The sequence below is a fragment of the Rhincodon typus genome, chromosome 19, assembly GCF_021869965.1.
Source record: "Rhincodon typus isolate 14 chromosome 19, sRhiTyp1.1, whole genome shotgun sequence".
Classification (NCBI taxonomy): domain Eukaryota; kingdom Metazoa; phylum Chordata; class Chondrichthyes; order Orectolobiformes; family Rhincodontidae; genus Rhincodon; species Rhincodon typus.
In genome coordinates, this window is record NC_063350.1 from 23618427 (window position 1) to 23641201 (window position 22775).

The 22775-nt window shown below is 38.4% G+C and overlaps 1 protein-coding gene across 3 annotated transcripts in view; it reads left to right on the forward strand.

The window, feature by feature from the left end:
* Positions 1-18297, forward strand: part of LOC109935870 (polycomb group protein ASXL1-like) — a 90628-nt gene extending 72331 nt beyond the window's left edge. For all 3 annotated transcript variants that reach the window (XM_048608132.1, XM_048608133.1, XM_048608134.1), the window contains exons 10-12: positions 2848-2953; positions 11235-11985; positions 13933-18297. In XM_048608132.1, the coding sequence (XP_048464089.1) occupies positions 2848-2953; positions 11235-11985; positions 13933-17241 (4166 nt within the window). In that variant the 3' untranslated portion in view covers positions 17242-18297. The remainder of the gene's footprint in view (positions 1-2847; positions 2954-11234; positions 11986-13932) is intronic.
* The last annotated feature ends 4478 nt before the right edge of the window (positions 18298-22775 follow it).

A 22775-nucleotide genomic window follows, 5' to 3' on the forward strand; every position in this document is an offset into this window, starting at 1 on the left:
AGTATGAAGGATTCAGAGGGATATCGTCCAATTTTTCACAAATGGGATTAGTTGGCTGGGAGGGTCTGGTTCCATTCCTCTCACCTCTATGACTCTACTTTACTTTTTTTTTTACTAATTATTAATATGCCATTTTCTGAGTTACATTACCTCCGACATTCTGCATCGTTTCTTCGGGAGGTTTCTGGTATTTTCCTCACTGAAGAAAAAGATGAAACATTAGTTTCTTCTCCATTTCCTTAATTCCTATTATTAATTATTTTTCCTCTGCTTGCACCTGTAATTTGCTGTTCATAACTTCATAGTTTGCTTTGTTTTTGGATTTATGGACCTAGTTTCTGATTGAACTACGTCACTTTCAAATGTGATGTATATTCAGATCATATTGTTATCCCTCTTTCTTAAAGGCTCCTTTATAACAAGATTGCTAATTAGCCCCTTTTCTTTGCATAATGCTAGTTCTAAAATAACCCTTTCCCCACTTAGTTCGTAAACATACGGCTACAGGAAAACAGCCTGTGTACATTCTAAAAAATTGTCTTCTACAATATTAGTACTAATTAAGTTTTTCCCAGTCTATATGTAGATTGAATTCCCCCATAAATACTGTATCCCCTTTATTATACCCATTTCTAATTCCCTAACTTTTACTGTAATTTACATTTATCACTGCTGTTTGATGGTCCATAAACAATTCCCACCCAAGTTTTCTGTCCCTTGATGTTTCTTAGTTCCACCCAGACTGACTCTACATTTTGAATTTTAGAACTAAGGTAATCTCTTGTTATAATACTGATGCCATCTTGACTTAGTGCACTACCATCTCTCAACTTCCTGTGCTTGTCTATCATGCATCCTTGGATTTTTAGGTCCCAGCTTTGGTTTCCTTGCAGTCATGTCTCTGTGTTGGCTGTCAGGTCAACATAGAACTTCTGTTTGAGCTGGTGACTCATCTGTTTTACTGAAAATGCTGTGGACTTTCAGTTACAGAGACCTAAGTTCTTGTTTCTGTAACATCTGCTCCTATCTGTTGGCAATCACTGTCTTTTCCTGCCATACTCTGTTTTTCGTTATTTATTGCTACCTCTTTCCCTTTTTAATTTATTCAATATTCCCCATCAAGGCTCTTGCCCTGCCCTCCCCCCAAATTCATTCAAAACTCCCTGTACTTCCATAGTTTAAGACTTGGTTAAAAACCAGTGCCACAATGTAGCCCAGCTTTACTCACTACTAATGCCAATGACCCATAAATCTGAATCCACTTCTCCCATAACCATTTTTGAGCCATGCACCCATCTCTCTAATTGTTTTCACAGATTTCCAATTTACACGTTAATAATCCAGAGATTATTACATTTGAAGTTCTACTTTTTAATTTAGTGCTTAGCTGCTCATACTGGCTACGCAATACCTTTTTCCCCTGTCTTTGGTATCTGTGTGGATCATGACAACAGGATCATCCCCTTCCTACTGTAAGTTCATCTCAAGCCATGCAGATATCCTGAACCCTGACACCAGACAGGCAACACAGACTAGATTCCCATTCTTGGCTGCAGCAAATAGTGTCTAACCCCATGCTTATACAGTCCCTCCTGCCCTGGACCATTGCACCATAGTCAGGCTTTTCACCTATACTATAGCCTTGCTATTTCCATTGAAGCTGCAAGAGCCTCAAGATTATTAATCGGTAGCAAAGGCGAAGGCTCCTCCACTCTCAGCTTTTTGATTCCCTTGACTGCCTTCAGAAATCAAGCATTCAATACCTTGCAATATTTCTAGCTCTAGCTCAAGCTCCAGCTCATAATTGACAAGCTGATGTGGTTACCTTTTGATTGGCGTAGCATTCAGGAACCCCTTCTTGCAACTGTGAAACACTACCTGTACTGTTATCACTGTGCTAAATTCATTGAACAAAATGCAATGATTGGTGTTCTTCCTGTCTCCATATTGGCATAGGAAATTGGTGCTGACACCAGTGATGTGCAGCTGGAGCAGGAAGTTGTCATTCACTCCAATAAATGCATGCAAAATGTCACTGATATCATTATTGCTCACTAGCTCCACTTGCTGTCATGCTGAGCACTCTGCGTGTCAGCTGTCTCACTGGACATTTGACCTGCTGTCCCTGTCAGACAAGGTGACATGTACAGTCCTGAACCATAAAAGTAGTCTGGCAAAGTAAGAACTTTGAAGACTCTGCAGATTAGACAAATTTTGGAAAAAGGGCATTCTTTTGGTTCTGCAATTAAAGTAACTTTGAATTACTCATTGTGGATGGTCCTATCCTTTTGATGCACCTCCTGTGGTTGTCTTAGTTGCATATGTAACCTTAATTTATTGTTCTGCATATTCATTAACTCCCTTCATAAACCCAACTTCTGGCTTCCCACATTGTGCACTCAAGCAGCACTAAGAAACCTTTGTTTCTCAAAAACAGTGTAAGTGCAATGAGTCAGCTAAAGCAGAGAATCCTGCTTAATTTCTTAACTGGTTAGCTCAAATAGGGGTCCAAGCCTGGTAGAAACTTAACTAATTGTTTCAAACACTAATTTAGTTAGCAAAATTTAGATTTGAGAGAGAAATGAGCCCTTAAACCCTTAATTCTTCATCCAACTCCTGGCTTCACCAGGGTAATTGCTATGTGTGTTTACTTTTCCTTTTCTCTTCTCCCAAAGCAGTGCATTCACTATCTGGCAGTAGTGGACACAAATATACGGCATAAAGTTTATTTTTCCCTATAAGCATCCATTGGTAACCTTTTTATAAGTTTGGATCTTATTGATTCTAAGATGTGAAATGTTCTTCATTTGAAATAAGTAATGTCTGTGTACTTTTAACCTTGTGAAGGGGAATTTACACCTGAAATGCAACTTCGGCTCCGTCAAGAAATGGAAAAAGAAAAGAGAGTGGAACTGTGGAAAGAGAATTTCTTTGAAGATTATTATGGGCAGAAGTAAGCACAATTTTGATTAAATATGTCCAGTCAGTTTTCTAGCATTAAAATATCGCATTGGTTTCTGAAACTTCTTTACTTGCAGATCAGCTTCAGAAATTGATAACAGAATTTGTACTAAACATAACCAAAGGGAGGACTCCCCTACTCTGTCTCGTGTCATTTTATGACTTCAAAATTATGCCTTTTTGTCCAATCAAATGAAAATAAAAAATTCCATAACACCGTCTGGCAGTGAATAAGTGAGTTCTCCCGGTAGTTTAGCCAGAGTTTGTCTCTCAACCAGCTTTAATAAATAAAATGAATTTCGGGTCAACTTCTCATTGAGGTTCATAGTCCCTGTATTGCACAAATCGGCCACTGTGTTTCTCACAAGAGTTAACATATTTCAAAAATTGCAGTTTGCTATAAAGCATTTTGTGTCGTGAGATGGTAAAAGGCTCTATATAAAGGAATATTCCTTTTTAAAGCTTACAGGGCTGTTCTTTTCCTTTTCTTTATTACTTTGTTTGGGTTTATGTAAAAAAAGACACTTGCGTATAGGGAAATTCATGAAGTGTTCATTGATGGTATATAACCATATAGCAGTAGCAAATCTTAACTAGTTTTGATTTGCAGAATTTTAGTGCAATATTCGGGAATCCATTGGTGCCCTCCTCTCTCACCATACACAGAAGCTCATAATTATTGCAATGAGACTATTTGACTCATCATCTTTGCACAGGTTCTCCAAATGAGCAATTTACTGCTTTTTCTTCTGCTTTTCCCTGTAACCCTGAACACTTCCTTTCAAGTAATCATTTATTTTCCTCTTGAATGCCTCAACTAAACTGCCACTAACGTTCCTTCTAGGCTGTGTGCGTGCAGCCACTCCGAGGTTCTGCATATGGTAATTGCAACATTGACTTCCAGTCTGAGGCCCGTGCAGCCAGAAAGGAATACTGTTCACCATGCTTCCAGGAAGTGCATTTCTGACCCTAACTCCTCTCCCTGTCACAAAACATTTTGTCACATCCTTTGCTGCTTTAGGAAATTACTTTAAATCTGAAACCCCTTGTCCCCATTTCTGAAGAAGGGTCCTGACCCAAAATGTCAACTTTCCTGCTCCTCTGATTGCTGCCTGGCCTGCTGTGCTCCTCCAGCTCCACACTGTGTTATCTGTGACTCCAGCACCAGCAGTTCTTACTATCTCTGAGTGAGTTGTAACCCCACTGCGAAGCCTCTTCTAGGGATGCCTACCTTGAAGAAGTTATCCTCCTCCCTCTGGGCCCATTTCTGAAGAAGGGTCCCGACCCAAAATGTCAACTTTCCTGCTCCTCTGCTGCCTGGCCTGCTGTGTTCCTCCAGCTCCACATTGTGTTATCTTTCGCTCATGAGAACAGTTTCTTCCTCTCCATTCTCCCTGGGCACCTGTCCCAGCTTTACCAGTCTGTCCTCATAACTGAGATTTGTCATCACTGGAACCATTCTCTTAAGCCTCTTCTGCGCTTTCTCTGACGCATTAACAATCTTCCTGAAGTGTGATATTCAGAACTGTACACAATATCCAGCTGTCGAACTAGTGTCCTACAGTTCAGCGTTATTTCCTTCTTCTGTACTCTGCCCCTATTAATAAAGCCTCAGATACTGTCTATACTGTCTGTACTGTCTGCTTTATGAAATGCTTTCTCCACCTATCCTGCCACCTTTAATGACTTAGACAGATATACACCCAGGTCTGACTGTTCCTTGAATACCTTTTAGAATTGCATATGTTTTAGTTTATGTTGTCGCAAAGTGTACCACATCTGTCTTCTCTATATTGAAATTAATGTGCCACCTGTTTGCTCATCCAACCACCTTGTCAATGTCCTTTTGATGTTCCTCCTTGTTTTTTTTCATAGTTTACAATGCTTTTAAGTTTTATATAATTTGCAGACTTTGAACTTATTCCTTTTCACAGTAAGGTCCAGATCTCTAATATGAATCAGGAAAAGCAAGGGTCCTAATACAAACCTCTGGGGAACTCTACTACAGACTTTCCTCCAGCCCAAATAATACACATTAACCATTACTCTTTTTGCTATCACTCAGCCATTTTTATATCCACATTGCTGTTGCCTCTTTTGTTCAGTGACTTCTAACTTTGCTAACAAATCTGGCACTGTGTCAAACATCTTTTGAAAGTGCACATACCATCATATTAACAGCATTATTCTCATCAGCCTTCTCTGTTACCTGTTCAAAAAGCTCCTGCAGCTATCTTCTCAAGAAATTCATGCTGGTTCCCCTTAATTAACCCTTAATTAATTAAAATTGTGATTTTAAATCTATCCCAGATTATTGTATTGCAGAAGATTAGTTTGCAGGTACAACAGGTAATTAAGAAGGCAAATGGAATTTTGTCCTTCATTGCTCAAGGGATTGAATTTAAAAGTAGGGAGGTAATGTTGCAGCTGTATAGGGTGCTGGTGAGGCCACACCTGGAGTACTGTGTGCAGTTTTGGTCTCCTTACTGGAGAAAGGATGTACTGGCCCTGGAAGGGGGTGCAGAGGAGATTCGCTAGATTGATTCCAGAGTTGAGAGGGTTGGCTTATGAGGAGAGGCTGAATAGACTGGGATTATATTCATTGGAATTTAGAAGAATGAGGCGGGCGGGGGCGAGTCTTATAGAAACTTCTAAAATTATGAAGGGAACATATAAGATACAAGCAGCGAGGTTGTTTCCACTGGTGGGTGAAACTAGAACAAGAGGGCATAGCCTCAAAATTAGGGGGAGCAGATTTAGGACTGAATTGAGGAGGAATTTCTTCCCCTGAAAGATTGTGAATCTGTGGAATTCCCTGCCCAGTAAAGTAGTTGAGGCTTCCACATTGGATGTCTATAAAACTAAGATAGATAATTTTTTGAATAGGAAAGGAATTGAGGGTTGTGGTGAGAGGGTGGGTATGTGGAACTAAGGCCATAATAAGATCGTGGCTGATCTTTTCGAGTGGCGGAGCGGGCTCAAAAGGGCTAGATAGCCTACTCCTGCTTCTGGTTCGTATGTTCTTCACCACTGAAGTTAAAATAATTGGTATGTAATTGCTGCGCCTATCTTTCTACCTTTTGTTTTGAAACAAAGGCATAATGTTTGCAACTCTCCAGTCCTCTGACACCACCCCTAAATGTAAGCAAGACTGAACTTATGGCTAATGCCTCTGTAATTTCCATTCTGTCATCTTCAATAACCTTAGATGCCTCTTATCTGGTCCTTTTGCCTTATCAGCTTTCAGGAGAGATAATGTGTGCATTACCACCACCTTATTAAATTAGAACCCTATAATGACTGAGTTTTCTCTGCCCACTGCAAGCTGAGTTGCATTTGCTTCCTTGGTAAAGGCATATGTGAAGTATTTATTTAATACTTCAGCCATGACCTTGTTTCCATATGTAAGTCACCTTCTTAGTTCCCAATCAACCCATAACCCTCCTTTTGCCACTTTTTAAAAAATACTTATGTGCCTTTTAGAAGACTTTGGGATTCGATTTTAGCTGCTAGTAATCACACTTTGCTTCATTTAATTGCTTTTCACTTCCATTCTGAATCTTGTATATTTTAGCGCGGTTTTCAATTGTAGCTTTTACCCAACACCTGTCATGAGCACATTTGTGCTTCTTTATGTTAATCTCTATTTCGTTTTTTTATCCAGGGAGCTCTGGATTTGCTTGCCCTATCTTTCCCTTTTATTGAAATATAACTTGACTATACCCGAATCATCATCTCTTCTTTGAAGGTAGCCCATTGTTCACCCACAGTATTTCCTTCCAACATTTGGCTCAAGTGTGTACTGCCCCGCTCTCCTCTCGTTCCACTGTAGTCAGCTGTCCAGAGTTGATTATTGATTTATCTTTTCCACCGTCATCTTAATCCCGACAATCTAATAGATGATTGCTGTCTCTCTTAAATGTTCTACCACTAACACCTGGTCTACTTGATACACCTCATTTTGAAGAACCAGGCCGAGCAGTGTATCCTTTCTCATTAGACTGTAATTTCCTTGCGGTTCTATTCCTCTGCATCCTTTAGTGTCCTTTAGACCTTGCTGAGCAATGTAATTGCAGCTTGTTTGTTCCTTAGCTCCAGCAAAATCACTTCTTGAACCTTCTGGGACATTCTCTTTCTCCAGCATGATAATGCTATCCTCAACCAAGACTGTCACTCCTTTTTTGTGCTATCCCAAGTTTGCTGAACACTTTGCAACCAGGAATATTTAACGCCCAATTGTCCTGGTATTCTTCTAATATTATCTTCTGTTTGATATACAGTAAATCCTGTGAATCTCCAAAATCACAAGTTGTGAATTTGCCTATCTGTGCCAGAAAATAAGCAACAATAAAAATCAACGTCTGTGGGCAGAAATCGTGAATCCACGATTTTTTTAACCATTTTAACCTATTTTTAACGAGTGCCGCACTTGCAAATTTCATCAATTGTGCGGGTCTGAGGAGCAGAACTTTTGCAGATACAGAGGAATGACTGTTTGTTTTATTATTAAACCCTCTCCAACAGCACTGCCTGCAATGAATTCAAGCCCAACTCTGCACAGTTGTATGGGAGACAAGGAGAAAGACCCTAGCAGTAGTGACAGGAGATGTTCGTTTGGGGGAAACAGGCGTTTTTGAGGCCACAGATGTGACTCAGGATGCACGTCTTATCCTCCTATTTCTGCACTCATTTGTATATGACACTGATAATGTAGAGATCGTTTTTGAGGTGCTGCTTGCTAGTTTTTAAAAATCTGTCCCTAAGTTTTGACTCAGGGCCACATCTTGCTTCTACCCATGTCATTGGTGCACGTGAACTGCAGCCTCTGGCTGATCCAGAAAAATATCCTAAACTGCTCCATGATATCCTTGACTATAGCACCAGGGAGGTAACATTCTATCTTGAGTCATATCTCTGGCCACAGAAATGCTTGTCTGTTTCCCGAAACTAACACCTCCTATCACGAATGCTCTTCTGTTTTTTCTTTCTTTCCTTCATTCCTGTACAGTTGAGCTGCTTGGGCCATGGGCCTGTCTCCCACTACAGTAACTGCCTGGTTCTCTCACCCTGCCTGCAGTCATCTGCTCCCTATCTGCCTGCATGCTTCTGGATTTGTCTTATTGGCCACCTCCTTATATGTGCTAACAACATAGATCTCTGCCTTGTAAATGAATTGTAGTGACTCTATCTGTCATAGAGCTGTGAAATCTAGAACTAAAGTTTCTGCAGCTGGTGACACCACCTGCACATGTGCATGAGTAAGTGACATGAAATGTCCCAGGACTCCCCATATGCCATGGGATAGGCTTTGTGTGGGACCAGCTGCCTTGCCTTTCTTTAAACTTTCTTTTAGACTGTTTACTACAGGCTGAAGGTTAGGAAAGATTCAAATTAAGAGTAGAAATCAGAATTACTCACTTTTGCTCGCCAGTCAGCTTCTGCTGTATCTATAAATTGGGTAATTCGGGTTTAGAGTAAAAACAAGTTTCTACAGGTTGAAAAAGTCAACAAAGAAAGCAAAGGACCATCTTCTCTCTTCTCTCCCAACTCACCAAACTCCCAGTACTTCGTACAAGCTGCACTGTCAGTCCACAGTGAATAGTTTGTTAGGCTCCTGAATTTCAACAGTGGCTTTTAACTGAATTTTTCCTGATAATTTTAAAATATAATTTTAGGATAGAGATCAAAACGCCCTGAACTTGCCAAACTCCCATTTTAACAGTACTTGTTTAATATATTAATTGTTAAGGCGCTTGCAGCTACCTTTCCCTTGTTTCATGCAAATGAACATGACATAGAATTGTTATGCTTTGTCTGCTGCTCTCCATCACATAGTTGATTTTATTTGTAATTGTTCACAGCAAATTCGAAATAAATTTTCTAAAGTGGGAAATATTTTCAGATTGGTTTTTCGAAAAAGTGATTATTTAAGCAATTATTAATGTTAAAGATAAAGATGTTCATATCTGTGTAAATGTTAATGTACAGAAAGTTTGCAATTTTAAGAGTGAAATGATGGGCATTGACTATCCGTATAAAGTATGAGTCTATCCTCTCACCTTCAACCTTCTCACTGTCTGATCCTGACAGCTGTATTTTTGCAATATCTACTTAATGTTGGGCACAATCTGTTGAGATAACCCAGAAGCCAGATTTCCAGATAATGAAAACATTTTCCTATCAGGTGCTTTGAGCATCCTGAAATAGAAGTACTAGTATCACAATTTTGTTTGTATGTTTTCCTTAATTATCTTTTTTTGTATCACTTCTGTTAAGTGCCTTGGGACATTTTCCATGATTAAAGGTGTTGTATAAATGCCAGAAATAATTGCAATATAATCTGCACAGAATGTTCCCTAGTTGTTGACAGTTTTAAAAAATACTCAGGATTATCTTGGGTCTGCAAATGTCATCAAGAAATTTTAATTCCATTTGAGTGTTTCAAACATTTAATCTAATAGTAATCCCCACAGTTTGTCCAAAAAAAATACCTTTTTTCTTGTGGTCACTTGTGATTTACCAAGGTGACAACTACTTAACAGGACTGGTAGTAGCTATTGCCTGGGTTGACTTTGCTGCAATGGAGCAATCTGTAGTCCTTCATTTAGACATTAATGCTTAGATCTACCTATCTATTAAGAAAGATGAGCACAACTTGAACTTACCTTGATTTCAGCTATGCCAGTCATCCCTCCTCTGAATTAGTGTTGTGGCTGAATTATAGATGGTATGTAGAGTGTCAACCAAAGACGAAAGGTAGACTACCCCTCCTAGAAATGACTAGCCAAATATTTGAACAGTTGTATTCCAAATGGTGTAATTTCAGTGTCCCATACTGATTTGTAATGCTTTCTTAAGGAAGTTCATAAATATTTCTGTAACATTTTCTTTTACGCAATAATTATTTCTATGGACTTAACCAATTCATGCACATTTGGGGTAAGTTTTGCATGGCTGCATTCCAAAAATGGAACCTCATTTAATAGGAGCGCAGATCTAATAATTGGGTGTGAAAATCAGTGTGTCCAGTTTTGCTCTGCAAATAGTAGTGTGAGGGGTCAGTTTGCATAGTTTGGCTAAGTTTTAAAAAATTGACGCACTTGAAATGTCTACATAACATTTCACACAGTAAGTTGTGTTGACTTCTTTATTCCTGATATGTACTTTTGTCAAATAAGGCTTTGTGAACCCTTATGCTTAGTTATTTTCGGCATTAATCATAGATCGTAATATATAGGAACAGGAGAAGGCTGTTCAGCTCAACAAACCTGCTCCGCCATTTCATAGGGTTGTGGCTGATCCAACGCTCCTCACGTCCACTTTCCTGTCCTTTCCCCATAGCCTTTGATTCTTCTACTGATCAAGAATCTATTGTAAATCGGGTTTATCCTGCTTTCAGCCATTACGCTTTTCAGAGATTAAAAATATTTCTGATTCCTTCAGTTTCCAAATTGTGATGCTAATGTTATACGTGACTCTGAGTCAAGTTCCCATTACATTGGCTGTTATATCAGGTAGGTAGCTTTGCAACATACGTGAACATTTTTCAACTTAACTTTTGTTTCTTGACCTCAGACTGTGTTCATGTCATACAATAGCATAGACTTAAATGTTATCTACCAATTCAGGTTCACAAAGAAAGGAAGAAATGCTAGGCTTGAGACCAGCTAAGACGTTTCACTTGACACACAGCGTGATGTTGGTCAGTTCTCTGTGGGTGGCTGCAGCTCCTGATTTGCTTATCAGACATTATCCAGAGTCAACACCATGAAGCATCCACATTGTTTTGATTCTCCTATTTTTAATGCAGCTTCACACTACTTAAATTTAACACTGAATCCACCTTAACATTCTGTTGATGATGTAATAAGTATTTCAACAATTTGTGCACATAAAAGTTCACTGTCCACCCTTTTTGCTAAAATGTTAACTACACTGTCTACCAATGACTATTGATGGAATTTTGCCTCAGTCTAACTTTGCAGTGCATGCATACATTTCAAAAATGAATTAAAACTTACTCTGGTTTTAAAATGTCCAATTTTTACCTCTTGTCTTGCAATATTCTTGAACATATGCAATAGACCCAGCTTAAACTGCAGGAATTACCTCTTCAGGATGGAATTAGTGCAGGTGGAATCCGATTAAATAATGGAAATGAAACTTAAAATAATATTTAAGTAAGGAAAATTGAATATTAACGCTGTCACATATTGCTTCTATACAATGCGATCCAAAAAATGTGAGTATATTTGTTTTGGTTATGTTAACAGACTGGGCTTGACTAAAGAAGAATCAGAACAGCAGACATCAGTACAAGTGGGAATAGAAAATGAAGCCAGTTCACCTGTATTAGCAGGACCATCTAAACAGCAAAGTCCGGTTAAAAAGCAGGATGAGAGATTAAGGAAATGTACTAGAAGTTCAAAGGTGGACCTCAAATGTAGAGTGAAGAGGAGCCTTATTAAAGAAGCAAAGGCTGAACTTACTGAACCAAGTGAAAAAACAGATTCATGTACGGTGTCTTTTCAAGATACCAGAGGCCAGAAACAGCACAATCATGAGGCCAAGGTGTTTCACACTGTTGGCTGTGCAGATGAAGATCAACTTAGTTTAAGTAATAATGAAGCTAGACCGGGACAGCTAGAAGAAAATCTTCCAAATAAATCTGTCTTAAACTCGAAACCTATATTACTTACAGAAAGACCTGCAGGAATACAATCTCAAGAACATAGCAAATCTGATGGATGTTCAGAGTTGACTGATGTGCAACCTGCTGGAATTTCTAAGGATCAGATCACCTGTCTTACTATAAGGAGTGCTGTTTTGAAAAGTGAGTTAGAGCACAATTCGTCAGAGTCCAAAGACCAAAAGAGAAAGTCTTCTGAGCACAGTGCCTCAACCTCTGGCCCTGAGAAAAAACCACGTCTTGAAGATCATCAGTCCTTTCGGACCGCAATTGATAGCTTTCGGACAGAAAAAGAGCATCCTACAAAAGAAGAACCAAAGGTGCCACCAATTAGGGTATGTACAAATAAAAATGTTGAATCATTACTTGAAAAGCACATTGTAGTTTCCATTTTACTGTTGTTAGATGATTTGAGACAATTTAGGACAGTATCTGTGTTGCTTTGTTTTCCTGAGATTAATTTTAAATCTAGGAAATGCTATGATTCACCTGCCAAGCCTCCCATTTGAAAAGCACAATCACTGGTTTCTTCTTTCCGTATGCAAAATAACAACTCTAGTTTTTAACTCTTTAAAATGGGTAGTCCTCTTTTCTTTAATGTTGAATGCTTCATAAATTTTTCTTCTCAATGTTGGTTGATCTTAAACTGAAGTCTTTTTGTTTTGAATGACTGGAGGATTTGTAACAGTGGACAGTTTCATGCTGAGTGGTCCCAGATGAGATGCAGTACAGGTTAGGTCCTACGTAAAACTTGTATTTTATTTTGTCATATCTTCTATCATTGTGTATCCGAAATGAGATTATCAGTTTGGTTCCAACTGATGCTGAATTACTGAATAAGCGGTACTTTAGATCATAATTGCAGTATCACAGTTAGATTTACTCTCTTTTTATCGGTAAACATTTGGCTATTTTAGGTTAGGAAGTTAATTGTAAACTTTGTCAATTATATACAGTTTAATTTTACAAGTAAATCTAGCTGAATAGTTTTCTGACCTTCTGTGTGCAGTTTCCCTGCAGTTGCTAGGGTCTAGGGATCATCTTAATTCGTCATCCTAATTCCTGAAAAATCCTGTTAGCTCTCCAGTGGAAAATATTATAGTTGCAAAAACATGTTTGATTGCTGAACAAATTGATTTATTTGTTCACATTGGAAATCAGTTCTTAGACATTCTGCTAAAAGTGCCTGGACGTAAACAAACTCATCTACTTACATGTTGAAAAGCCTTCCACGACAAAATTCTAACGGAAGTGTATTCTGTTCATAGATTTTAATAATTACAAAGTAAGATCTTTATGAATCCTATGTTGTGCTTTATTAATTAAAGACCTTAAAATTTGCATAATCTCTTGAGACTTAATACAGCAATTTACTCAGTTGGTGTGCACATGTCTGAGCCTGTATATTGTGAATTTATGTCCCACTGTGGGCTTGGCATATTCCATCTAGAATGGTTCTGATGTAGTACTGAGAAAGCACTTTGTTTTTAGATAATTTGAACAGAGACCCTGTTGCTTATTCTGATGGTTCAAATAGTTCTGAAGAATCTTAGAATGATACGAAAATAGTTTTGTTCTCGTGTCCTGACCAATGTCTTTCTCAGTGCACAAGAGCATTTGAAATACAACTTTATGAATAATTGCTAATGTGTTGTTTATGGAGCTTTGGTTTGGAATTCTTGAGTTTTAGAGAATCAATGACTACTGTACTGTTGATGTGCTTTGGAAATCCAAAAGACTTGATAAAGTGCTACGTAAGTGCAAGCTCCTGCTATCTGTATTTTTGCAGTGCCCAGTAATTTACTGTTAATTTCTATTCAGAACGAGACATTTTTCTTTTTATTCCTGATTTTTTTTCTTTTCTGTAAATGTACATTCTATTGGTAAACCATAACATGGAGAGAATAAACACATGTAAGCTGGAGAAACCTGGAGACATTAAATTGCAGCTGGTCACTTATAAAATTATTTTTGTGTTTGCACGTTAATGTGACAGCTTGATGACAGTGCATACTGATAACTTATCTTTTCTCTTTACAGATTAGCTGACCCATTGTGTATTATCGTGCTTTTCTGTTCGTACTTTAGTTTTTCATTTATAGTTTTCCTTTTGGTTTTGCTACGTAGTGTTTTGAAATTATTAGCAATTGCTGAAGGATCAATGTCTCTGCAATCTAATCACCATTCAAAGATGTTGTTTGAAGTATAACCAGTTGCAGTCTTTGTTGTAGAACTCATTTCATAAAAGCTTTTGTAATAAATTTTAATTATTTTTCTTCCAGATTCAACTCTCAAGAATCAAACCACCATGGGTTGTCAAAGGGCAGCCAACCTATCAGATATGCCCCAGAATCATCACTACAGTTGGAACAGTCAGTCGAGAAAGGACAGGTGCCAGAACACTTGCAGATATCAAAGCCCGTGCTCAGCAAGCCAGGGCACAAAGGGAGGCAGCAGCAGCTGCAGCTGCCAGTGTTACAGTGGAAGGAGGGGGAAGGGGTAGTGGTAGTAATGGACCACGGGGCATTGATTCCCTCGGACAGATCGACGGAAAAGCAAAAGCCCTTGAACAAACTACAACAAAACATCAGTATAGAGCACAGCTATTCCAAACCTGCTCAACAGATGAGCCAGGAAAAAGCAGTGATGGAGAGAATAGTGTTAAGCAAGGTGTTATAATTGAGGAGTGTGTGGAAAGTGATCTAATTGACACAACACCAAGTAAATTGGAGACAGATGATATCCAGCAAACTGAATTGGGAGGTGATACCAATTACACAGTAATTAACAGTAAATCACCAGATTTAGTGGTCGATGTGCAAGATTGCAACCAAGCGACTGTTTCTCAACTGAGTGACATAGTGGTTTCTGATGGGCAAACAGACAGTGATGAAACTGAAATTCTTCAAGAGGGTCAACCACCCGAAACACTGGACTTGTCTGCTGACCGAGACAATATTTGTATAGAGTCGAGTGAAAAGCTTAAATGTGAAGCAGTAATCCTTTCATTTCCTGAAACCGATAATCCTGTGCATCTACCCTGTGATCAAACCCAGAAGTCTGTAAAAGATAAAACAAGTTGCATTGAAGAATCTCTTCAAAACTGTGGTTTCTCTAGACCAATAATTGCTGAAACTAAGAATACTGTCGTTCTCAACGCTATGGGCATCCCTCTTGTGGGGGTGAAAACTGCAGAATCTGATTCATTGCCAAGTAATGAAATGGAAACAAAAGTAAACACTACAGATGTTTTGTCCACCCAACTATCAGGTGAATTTCCAGAAACTGACTTATGTGAGCAAGAGGTTAATAGATGCACCATAAAAGAAATTGAATCTCCATTAATCCATAAAGTAACTTGTTCTCCAATTTTGCAGTCACAAGACGAAAATGACAGTGATTGTGTTGAAGTAAATGTAAATAATCAGCATGAAATAAACACATTGCTGGAAGCTTCAAATATATCACATATCGCAGAGAAACAAATGACATCTGTAATAGTGTCAACATGCTCTAATAAAGATCCCAGCCATTCATTAACACAGAAACTTTCTCTCAAGTCGGAGGGGCATGACTGTTTTGTTTCTGATGACACAGAATGTGCAACGGAGCAGCTTGTGAAACATGAGCAGACAATAGCAAATGGCAGGCACCAGTCAATAGAATCAGATGTTGCAGCATTAGAGGATGTCTTTGGCCAGCTAGTGAGCAAAAGGCAGCAAAATTCTGGGAGTGACCTGAATAAGAGTGGCTTGTATTATAAGACTGAAAAAGGTAGCCACCTGTCTGACGAAAGTTGTATACAGCCCACAAATCAAAGAATACTGAAAGATGACAGAACCCCTGTTGGTTCTAAAAGTGGTGTAATTGTGGAAAGTCCTGATGCCTGCAAAGGGACTGATAATGGTGATCTGCCCAAACAGTTACAGATGGTAGAGGATGATCAGCCGCAAAAGGATGAAAGACCAAATGAGTGTCAGAACAACAAGGCTGAAGATTTGCATAACATGCATCAGACTGTCTCTCTGCTACATCCAAGTGTTGAAGAGCCGAAAAAAATTGGTAATTTCAATAGGCCACTGTCATCCGTTGAAGTCAATAACCCCTTGGTCACCCAGTTACTTCAGGGCAGCCTTCCTTTAGAGAAGGTTTTGCCACAGTCTCATTCTGGTACTAAATTGGAGATAACTAGGTTGCTTATTCCACCTCCGTTGCTTTCTGAGAACCCACAAGTTAAGCAGGAAAGAAATTTCAGTCAGTCAACTGTTGATGATGTTCCACAAACAACTGATATCAAAAGTATAATCAGTGGAGTACATAGTGGAATCAAGTTATCTGACTGTCATTTGCATAAAATATTGTCAGGAGATTTTCGAGATCTGTCTCAAAAACGAATTGAACAGATGAAGTCAACTGTACTGCAGTCCAGTAAGCAATATGTGCAATCACAGATGGTCTTGGACAGAGATTCTAGGAGTCTTGGAGATGGTCCAGTTGTACAGGAGCAGCAAAATAGAACACCAGATCTTTCTAAACCTGTTCAAGAGTCTGAAGCAACAACAGAAAAAGTAACTCGAGCTACTTGCAGTTTTGAAGATGGCAGCAAAGAGCTAATGAAAGTCTCCCCTGGAAACATACACAATCCCAATGTGAAAAATCCTATAATTAGAAACATGCCTGAGACGTTGAAGCAAATCAGTAACTCTACTGTGTCTGGCTATTACATTCCAAATACACCAACCTTTTGTAAAAGTCTGGAGGCTCAGAACACAATATTTGGTTCAGTAATAGCTAAAGCTTGCAGTGGAATACCAGGGAGGCAAAAGGTTAGTCATGGTTATTTGCATAACACAGTTGTTGTGCAAAATGATGGAAGCTGTAGAGCAACAGAAGTAATTAAGATTCAGTCAAAGGGTTCTGTTATTGAGCATGTGCCAGGCATTGCCCAGACTTCACCAGAAAGGAATTTAATTGGAATGGAGAATATGCCAAATGCAAGAAGGGAATGGCTTCCTAAACTGCATGAAAGCTTTAAAGTCATCAAAACTGAAAATATACCCACATGTAGAGGAAATAACCAAAACCAAGACATCATTGGTATAAATGATGGTGCATACATTCCGTTTGATTCCAAAGACAAATTGTATGTTGGACCAATAAAGATGGACTGCAATATTGGAAAGGTTATTAAAGAGACTGGTCTACAATTTCAGCATTCGTCAGAACATTCTCTGATTAATTCCCAGCTCAGTATTCAACAGCAGTTATACGGCAAGCTTCCTAAACTTTCCTTCAGTAGCACAGGATTTAGTCATATCACCAACACATCTGTTTCAGAACTCTCTATGAGTAACTTTCCAGCATCTCTTGCTGGAAGCGTAATGTCACTGAGTCAAAAGGCAAACTTTGGGAATCATAATTCTTCGGTTCCTGCTCAGACATTTGCTGAAAGCAGTGGTGTCAACGAAATGACTTTTAAATGTTCTTGCAGATTAAAGGCCATGATCATGTGCAAAGGATGTGGAGCATTTTGCCATGATGATTGTATAGGCCCATCTAAGCTTTGTGTATCATGTCTTGTGGTGAGATAGTGAAGAACTGTTGTGAAGAAATGACTAATCTGGATCCCTATGATATGGATTATTATAGCATGGTGAAAGTGCAACATTTATGTATCAAAATTGTGTATCATTGTGTATAATTTTGCCTTTTTTGAGTCCAGTCTGGCCACTGTACATAAATGGAAAGGCAGATAAACTGCATGCAAATACATTAGGAAGTGTATCTTAGCAGTTCCTAATGAACCATTTTTGAACTGCAAATCATGAGGGACCTATCTGTTGAAATTCCTATTAGAATTTTTTTTGCTGATGTTAGTCTTTTCTTACCAGAAATGTGTAAAGATGAAGTTGTTGATTTCACAATAATGGTCTATGCACTGATTTAGTTTGTAAAACTGAAAGCAACATGTTAATACTGTAAAACTGACCACATGATTAAGCATGTTGAGTTTTTGCTATTTGTTCATGACCTAATATAAAGCAGTGTTCAGTTATTTTTTCAATGTTAAAATGCTTATAGTCTCCTACATTAGTATGCTTTGCATGTCGGTGATGTTGCTCTTCATAAAGATTGAATTGGAGAGTGCAGTATTTGGTGCTTCCAGTGCATTACTGACACTGGTATCTTTACACTTTGTTTTGTTTAGCTTGCTTCCCCATTATTTGGAAGTGGTAGAATACAACCTATGAACACAGTGTTAGCAAAGATGCAAGCTTATTAGGTGGCCTTATAGAAGTGGTTTGTTGTTTTCCATCTATAATTGCGAAGAACAATGGGGCAGAAGTCTTTTACTTCATTGTTTGACCTGAGTCTCATTCCCTGTTTACCAAAGACATTCTGCAAATATAAATTTATTTAGAAGTGGCTTTACCAACTCATTCTCAGGGTACATTAATCTCCAGCCATCAAATCTTTCTCCTTTCTATTTGTCTATGTTCATGCTGTTGTGTTGACTGAGTATATGCTTGGGATTTATTAGTCTCTAATGCGTGGGTGACTTTTCTGTCTGTATTTGCTGTATTTTTATTTACACCTTTACACAGTATTGAATTGTGTAGTAAATTGAATAAAATACATTAATTATATTGTGATGTTGTACATTGTTCATATAAATCCACGAAGCTCTGATCTTTGCATTCTCCAAATTTTATCTGTTTGAAATATTAAAAAAAATTTGTTTTACTGGACAGGTTATGGTTTCTCATCTCTACTAATATGTGGCAAAGCTGTTAGTATTTTGCTTGTGACTGGGATTTTGAGGTTGCGTGTTGGAGTGAAAAAAGTGAGTTTTCAGTGATTTTTAAATTGTACTGTGTTTAGTTTCTCGAATAACCCCCACCCACAATTTAGGCACGCTTTATGTTTTTAGTTTTTATGTTAAGTAAATTTTTGGGGAAATGTAAACAACGTTATTAAAATTGTTTAAGCTGTAGTAAGCTATTGTTTAATATGTAAACTAACATCAACAATTAACTAACCCCACTGTGTGACTATCATTGATGAAGGCTATGGAGTTTGCAGATTATTGGCCCAATTTTGTGTCGAACCAGAGTATTAGTTTAAAATTGAAAGTATAGATTTCATAAATAATTATAAGGGTGTGAATTCAGGTCCAGTTTAAACTTGGAGTACTAGTGATTTTCACAATGGGTGATTCCTTAGAATTACTGTCATCAGAAAAAAAATCATTCTCTGTTCTGTTTGCTTAAAAAAGTAAGAACATTCTCTTTCTTCATCTTATCACAAAACTCCTTGGTCTCACATTATTGAATTCTTGGAAATTTCCTTTTTGGTTAACCTTTAAAGTTGTTCATAAAAAAGTTGGAACAAAAGTAGACCATTCAGCCCTTTGAGCCAGCTCAGCCATTCAATAATATTATAGCTGTTGTGTTTGTATTTCAAATTCTACATATCCATCTATCCCCAGTAACTTTAGATTCTTGTTAGGCAAGGGAATCAATCTATCCTTGCCTTAAAAATACTTAATGACCCACCTAAGCTGTCTTCTGATTCGGTTTACTAAACACAATGCTGAGTTTTAAAAAATCTTCGTCTCTGCCCTAAAAGATCCACCTCGACTTTAAAATAATGTCCCATAGTTTTGAAATGACCCACGAGAGGAAACATCTTTGCCATGTGTATCTGTCAAGACCATTCAGGATATTGTACACTTCAATCAAGTCATCCATCATTCTCTTCTAAATTGTAGTAGAAACGAGCTCAGCCTGTCCAACATATTCTCATAAAACAGCATGTTAATTCCAGTATCTTCTGGGCAAAAGTTGTATTAATATGCTTTCAAAGCAATAATGATGAATTTAACCTTCTAGAATCAGAATCATACAGCATGGAAACACACCCTTCGGTCCAAACAGTCTATGCTGAACATAATCCCAAACTAAACTAGTCCCACCTGCCTGCTGCTGAACCACATCCCTCCAAACGTTTCCTATTCATGTACTTGTCCAAATGTCTTTTAAACGTTGTGATAGTACCCACATTCACCATTTCTTCAGGAAGTTCTTTCTACATGCGAACCAGCCTCTGTGTAAAAAAAAAAAAAAAAAAAAATTGCTTCTCATGTCTTTTTTAAGGTGACAGAAGAGAGATTTTAAAAAATGCACCCTGTGGTCTTGAAATCCCCTATCCTAGGGAAAAGACAATTACCATTAACTCTATCTGTATCCCTCATTATTTTATAAACTTCTGTAAGGTAGCCTGTCAACCTCCTACTCTCCAGGGAAAAAAGTCTCAGCCTATTCGGCCTTTCTTTATAACTCAAACCTTCCATAGCTGGCAACATCCTGGTAAATCTCTTCTTCTGACCCCTCTTCAGCTTAATATCTTTCCTACAACTGGCAACCAGAACTGGATTCCAGAAGAGGCCTCACCAATGCCCTGTACAACCTCAACATGACTTCCCAACTCCTGTACTCAAAGGACTGAGCAATGAAGGCAAGTGTGCCAAACACCTTTTTAACCACCCTGTCTATATTTGACGCAAACTTCAAATAATTATGTACCTGACCCCCTAGGTCCCTCTGTTCTACAACACTATCTAAGGTCCTATCATTAATTGTATAAACCCTACGCTTGTTTGTTGTACTAAAATGCAATACCTCGCATTTATCCAGATTGAACTCCATCTGCCATTTTTCAGGCCGTTGACCCATTTGATCAAGATACCTTTTGGAATGTTTGATAGCTAACTTGTATGCATTTTCTAGTTGCCCTGTGGTTGTTATATCTCTGCCACTGTAAAGGATGATACAGATGTAAATGTATGATGTTTCCAAATTTAAACGATTGAATGCCATATAAATCTTTTAAGTCTCCTACCTTCTATGATCTGGCTTTTCCTGATCTCTGTAATCCCATTCACCATTATTCTATATTGTTCTAATGTGTGCGTTGTTTCTGCCATCAGTGTCTGTCCTTCGGCCACCATAGTAGTATTGTCTGGAGCAACTGCCTTCTGCATGACTATGCCTCTTCCCATTTCAAAACACTGCCATCAAACCTATCTGATGGTTATTGGTCATCTATCCACACTCGTGCTGTTGCTCAGAATCTGTTTTTCTATGTGAAGTACTTAGGGAAGAGTCATATATGTGTTAGGTTTTTTCTTTCAAATTCTTATTTAAGGGTTGTAGAAGGTTAAAGGTTAAAATAATTTGTTTTTTAAACTGTTGAGAATTCCTTTTAAACTTCTGGTTTATAACATTTGGCACTATGTTTCTTATTAAACCATTGAGTTATACAGCAGGGAAACTGACCCTTCAGTCCAACTCATCCACACACACCAGATGTCCTAAACTGATCTAGCCCCATTTGGCCCGTATCCCTCTAAAACCTTCCTATTCATGTACCTTCCTACTCATGTACCTTTCCAGATGCCTTTTAAATGTTGTGATTGTACCTGCCTCCACCATATCTTCTGGCAGTTTGTTCCGTATGTGCACCACTCTCTGTATGGAAAAAGTTGCCCCTCAGCTCCCTTTTAAATCTTGCCCCTCTCACTTTAAACCTATGCGCTCTATTTTTGGACTCCCTACCCTGTGTTCAGCGATTAATTCTGAAAATGGGAAATCTAGTTTTGTTTCTTCATAAGGTCTGTTCCTATAGTTCTTTATGTATCCTGAATTTATAATACGCAAACTGATCAGTTTAGAATCTGTACTTACTTTCTAGGTTACTCAAGCATAGACACGACTGAACTGATTTTAAAGCTGCTAATTCCACAAACGCTGCTGAATCTGTGAGCTACACTACTGAAATAAGGCTTGCTTTTACTATTGTTGATGGATTGAGGATATTAATTAGTTGGAGTTGAATGGCAGTTCTGGAAATAAAGGTAAGAGAACTAGGGGTCCTGATCGTATTTAAGGGAGCTCTAATGAGCTAGATTAACATCCGACGTCTTTCTTTTCAGTAATAGCTAATTAACAGAAACCAGATGGTGGGTTATTTTCTAATTCAATCAGATTTGGCTCTAGCATTTTTAATGACAAGCCTGTGAAAATCTTGCACAGATGCTTTTACTGCTGTGTTTGTGGGGATTTCTTTCAAAATAAGTTTAACTAAGCTTTTTCATATTCAAGTTTCTGTGTAGTGCGAGAGGAAGCATTTTTCCTGGTTCCTGCAAAGAGGGTGGCACAGTGGTGCAGTGGTTAGTACTGCTGCCTCGGCGCCAGGGACCCGGGTTCAATTCCACTCTCTGGCGACTGTCTGTGGGGAGTTTGCACGTTCTCCCCATGTCTGCGTGGGTTTCCTCCAGGTGCTCTGGTTTCCTCCCACAGCCCAAAGATGTGTAGGGTAGGTGGATTGGCCATGCTAAATTGCTCGTAGTGTTCAGGGATGTTTAGGTTATGTGGATTAGACATGAGGAAAAGCAGGGGTAGGGAAATGAGTCGGGTTGGGATGCTCTTCGGAGGGGCAGTGTGGACTTGTTGGGCCGAATGGCCTGTTTCCACACTGTTGTGATTCTGTGATAAGGTTGACCAACACATTTACCAATGAGTGTATGCAGTTATTTCTCAATCTTGCATTTCTGATTCAACAATTAAAATGTTTTACTGGGTATTTGATTTTGGTACACATTGACACGACATCTAATTGTGTCCTTCCACATTATTGTGTGTTTGTTGATAAAATGGTAAGGCAAAAGCAGAATGTAGAAGTCCTATTTTGATTAAGTGCTTCACTTGATTAATGAATAGATATTTTGAGTAAATTGCCTCACAAGAACAATGTTTACCAGTGTTGTGCTGATGTGTCTAAAACGTTTTAGGTTATAATTAGTGCATATCACTAAAACTGTCTTGCTGTTGCCACACCTGTGCCTAGTCAGTGATTTCAGTTGTCAACCCTACTATAAAGCAACATCCATCCTTTACTTGCACAGCTAAAAAAATTAGAATATTCTTGTTAAGATAGACCTGAATTTAAGTTTAGAAACTTGTTCAAATCTATATTTTTATTTGTTAGTTTGCTGTGACAATGCTATCAGCAGTAATTGTCTATCTCTAACTGCATCTTAGAAAGTTGTGGTGAGCTGCCTTCT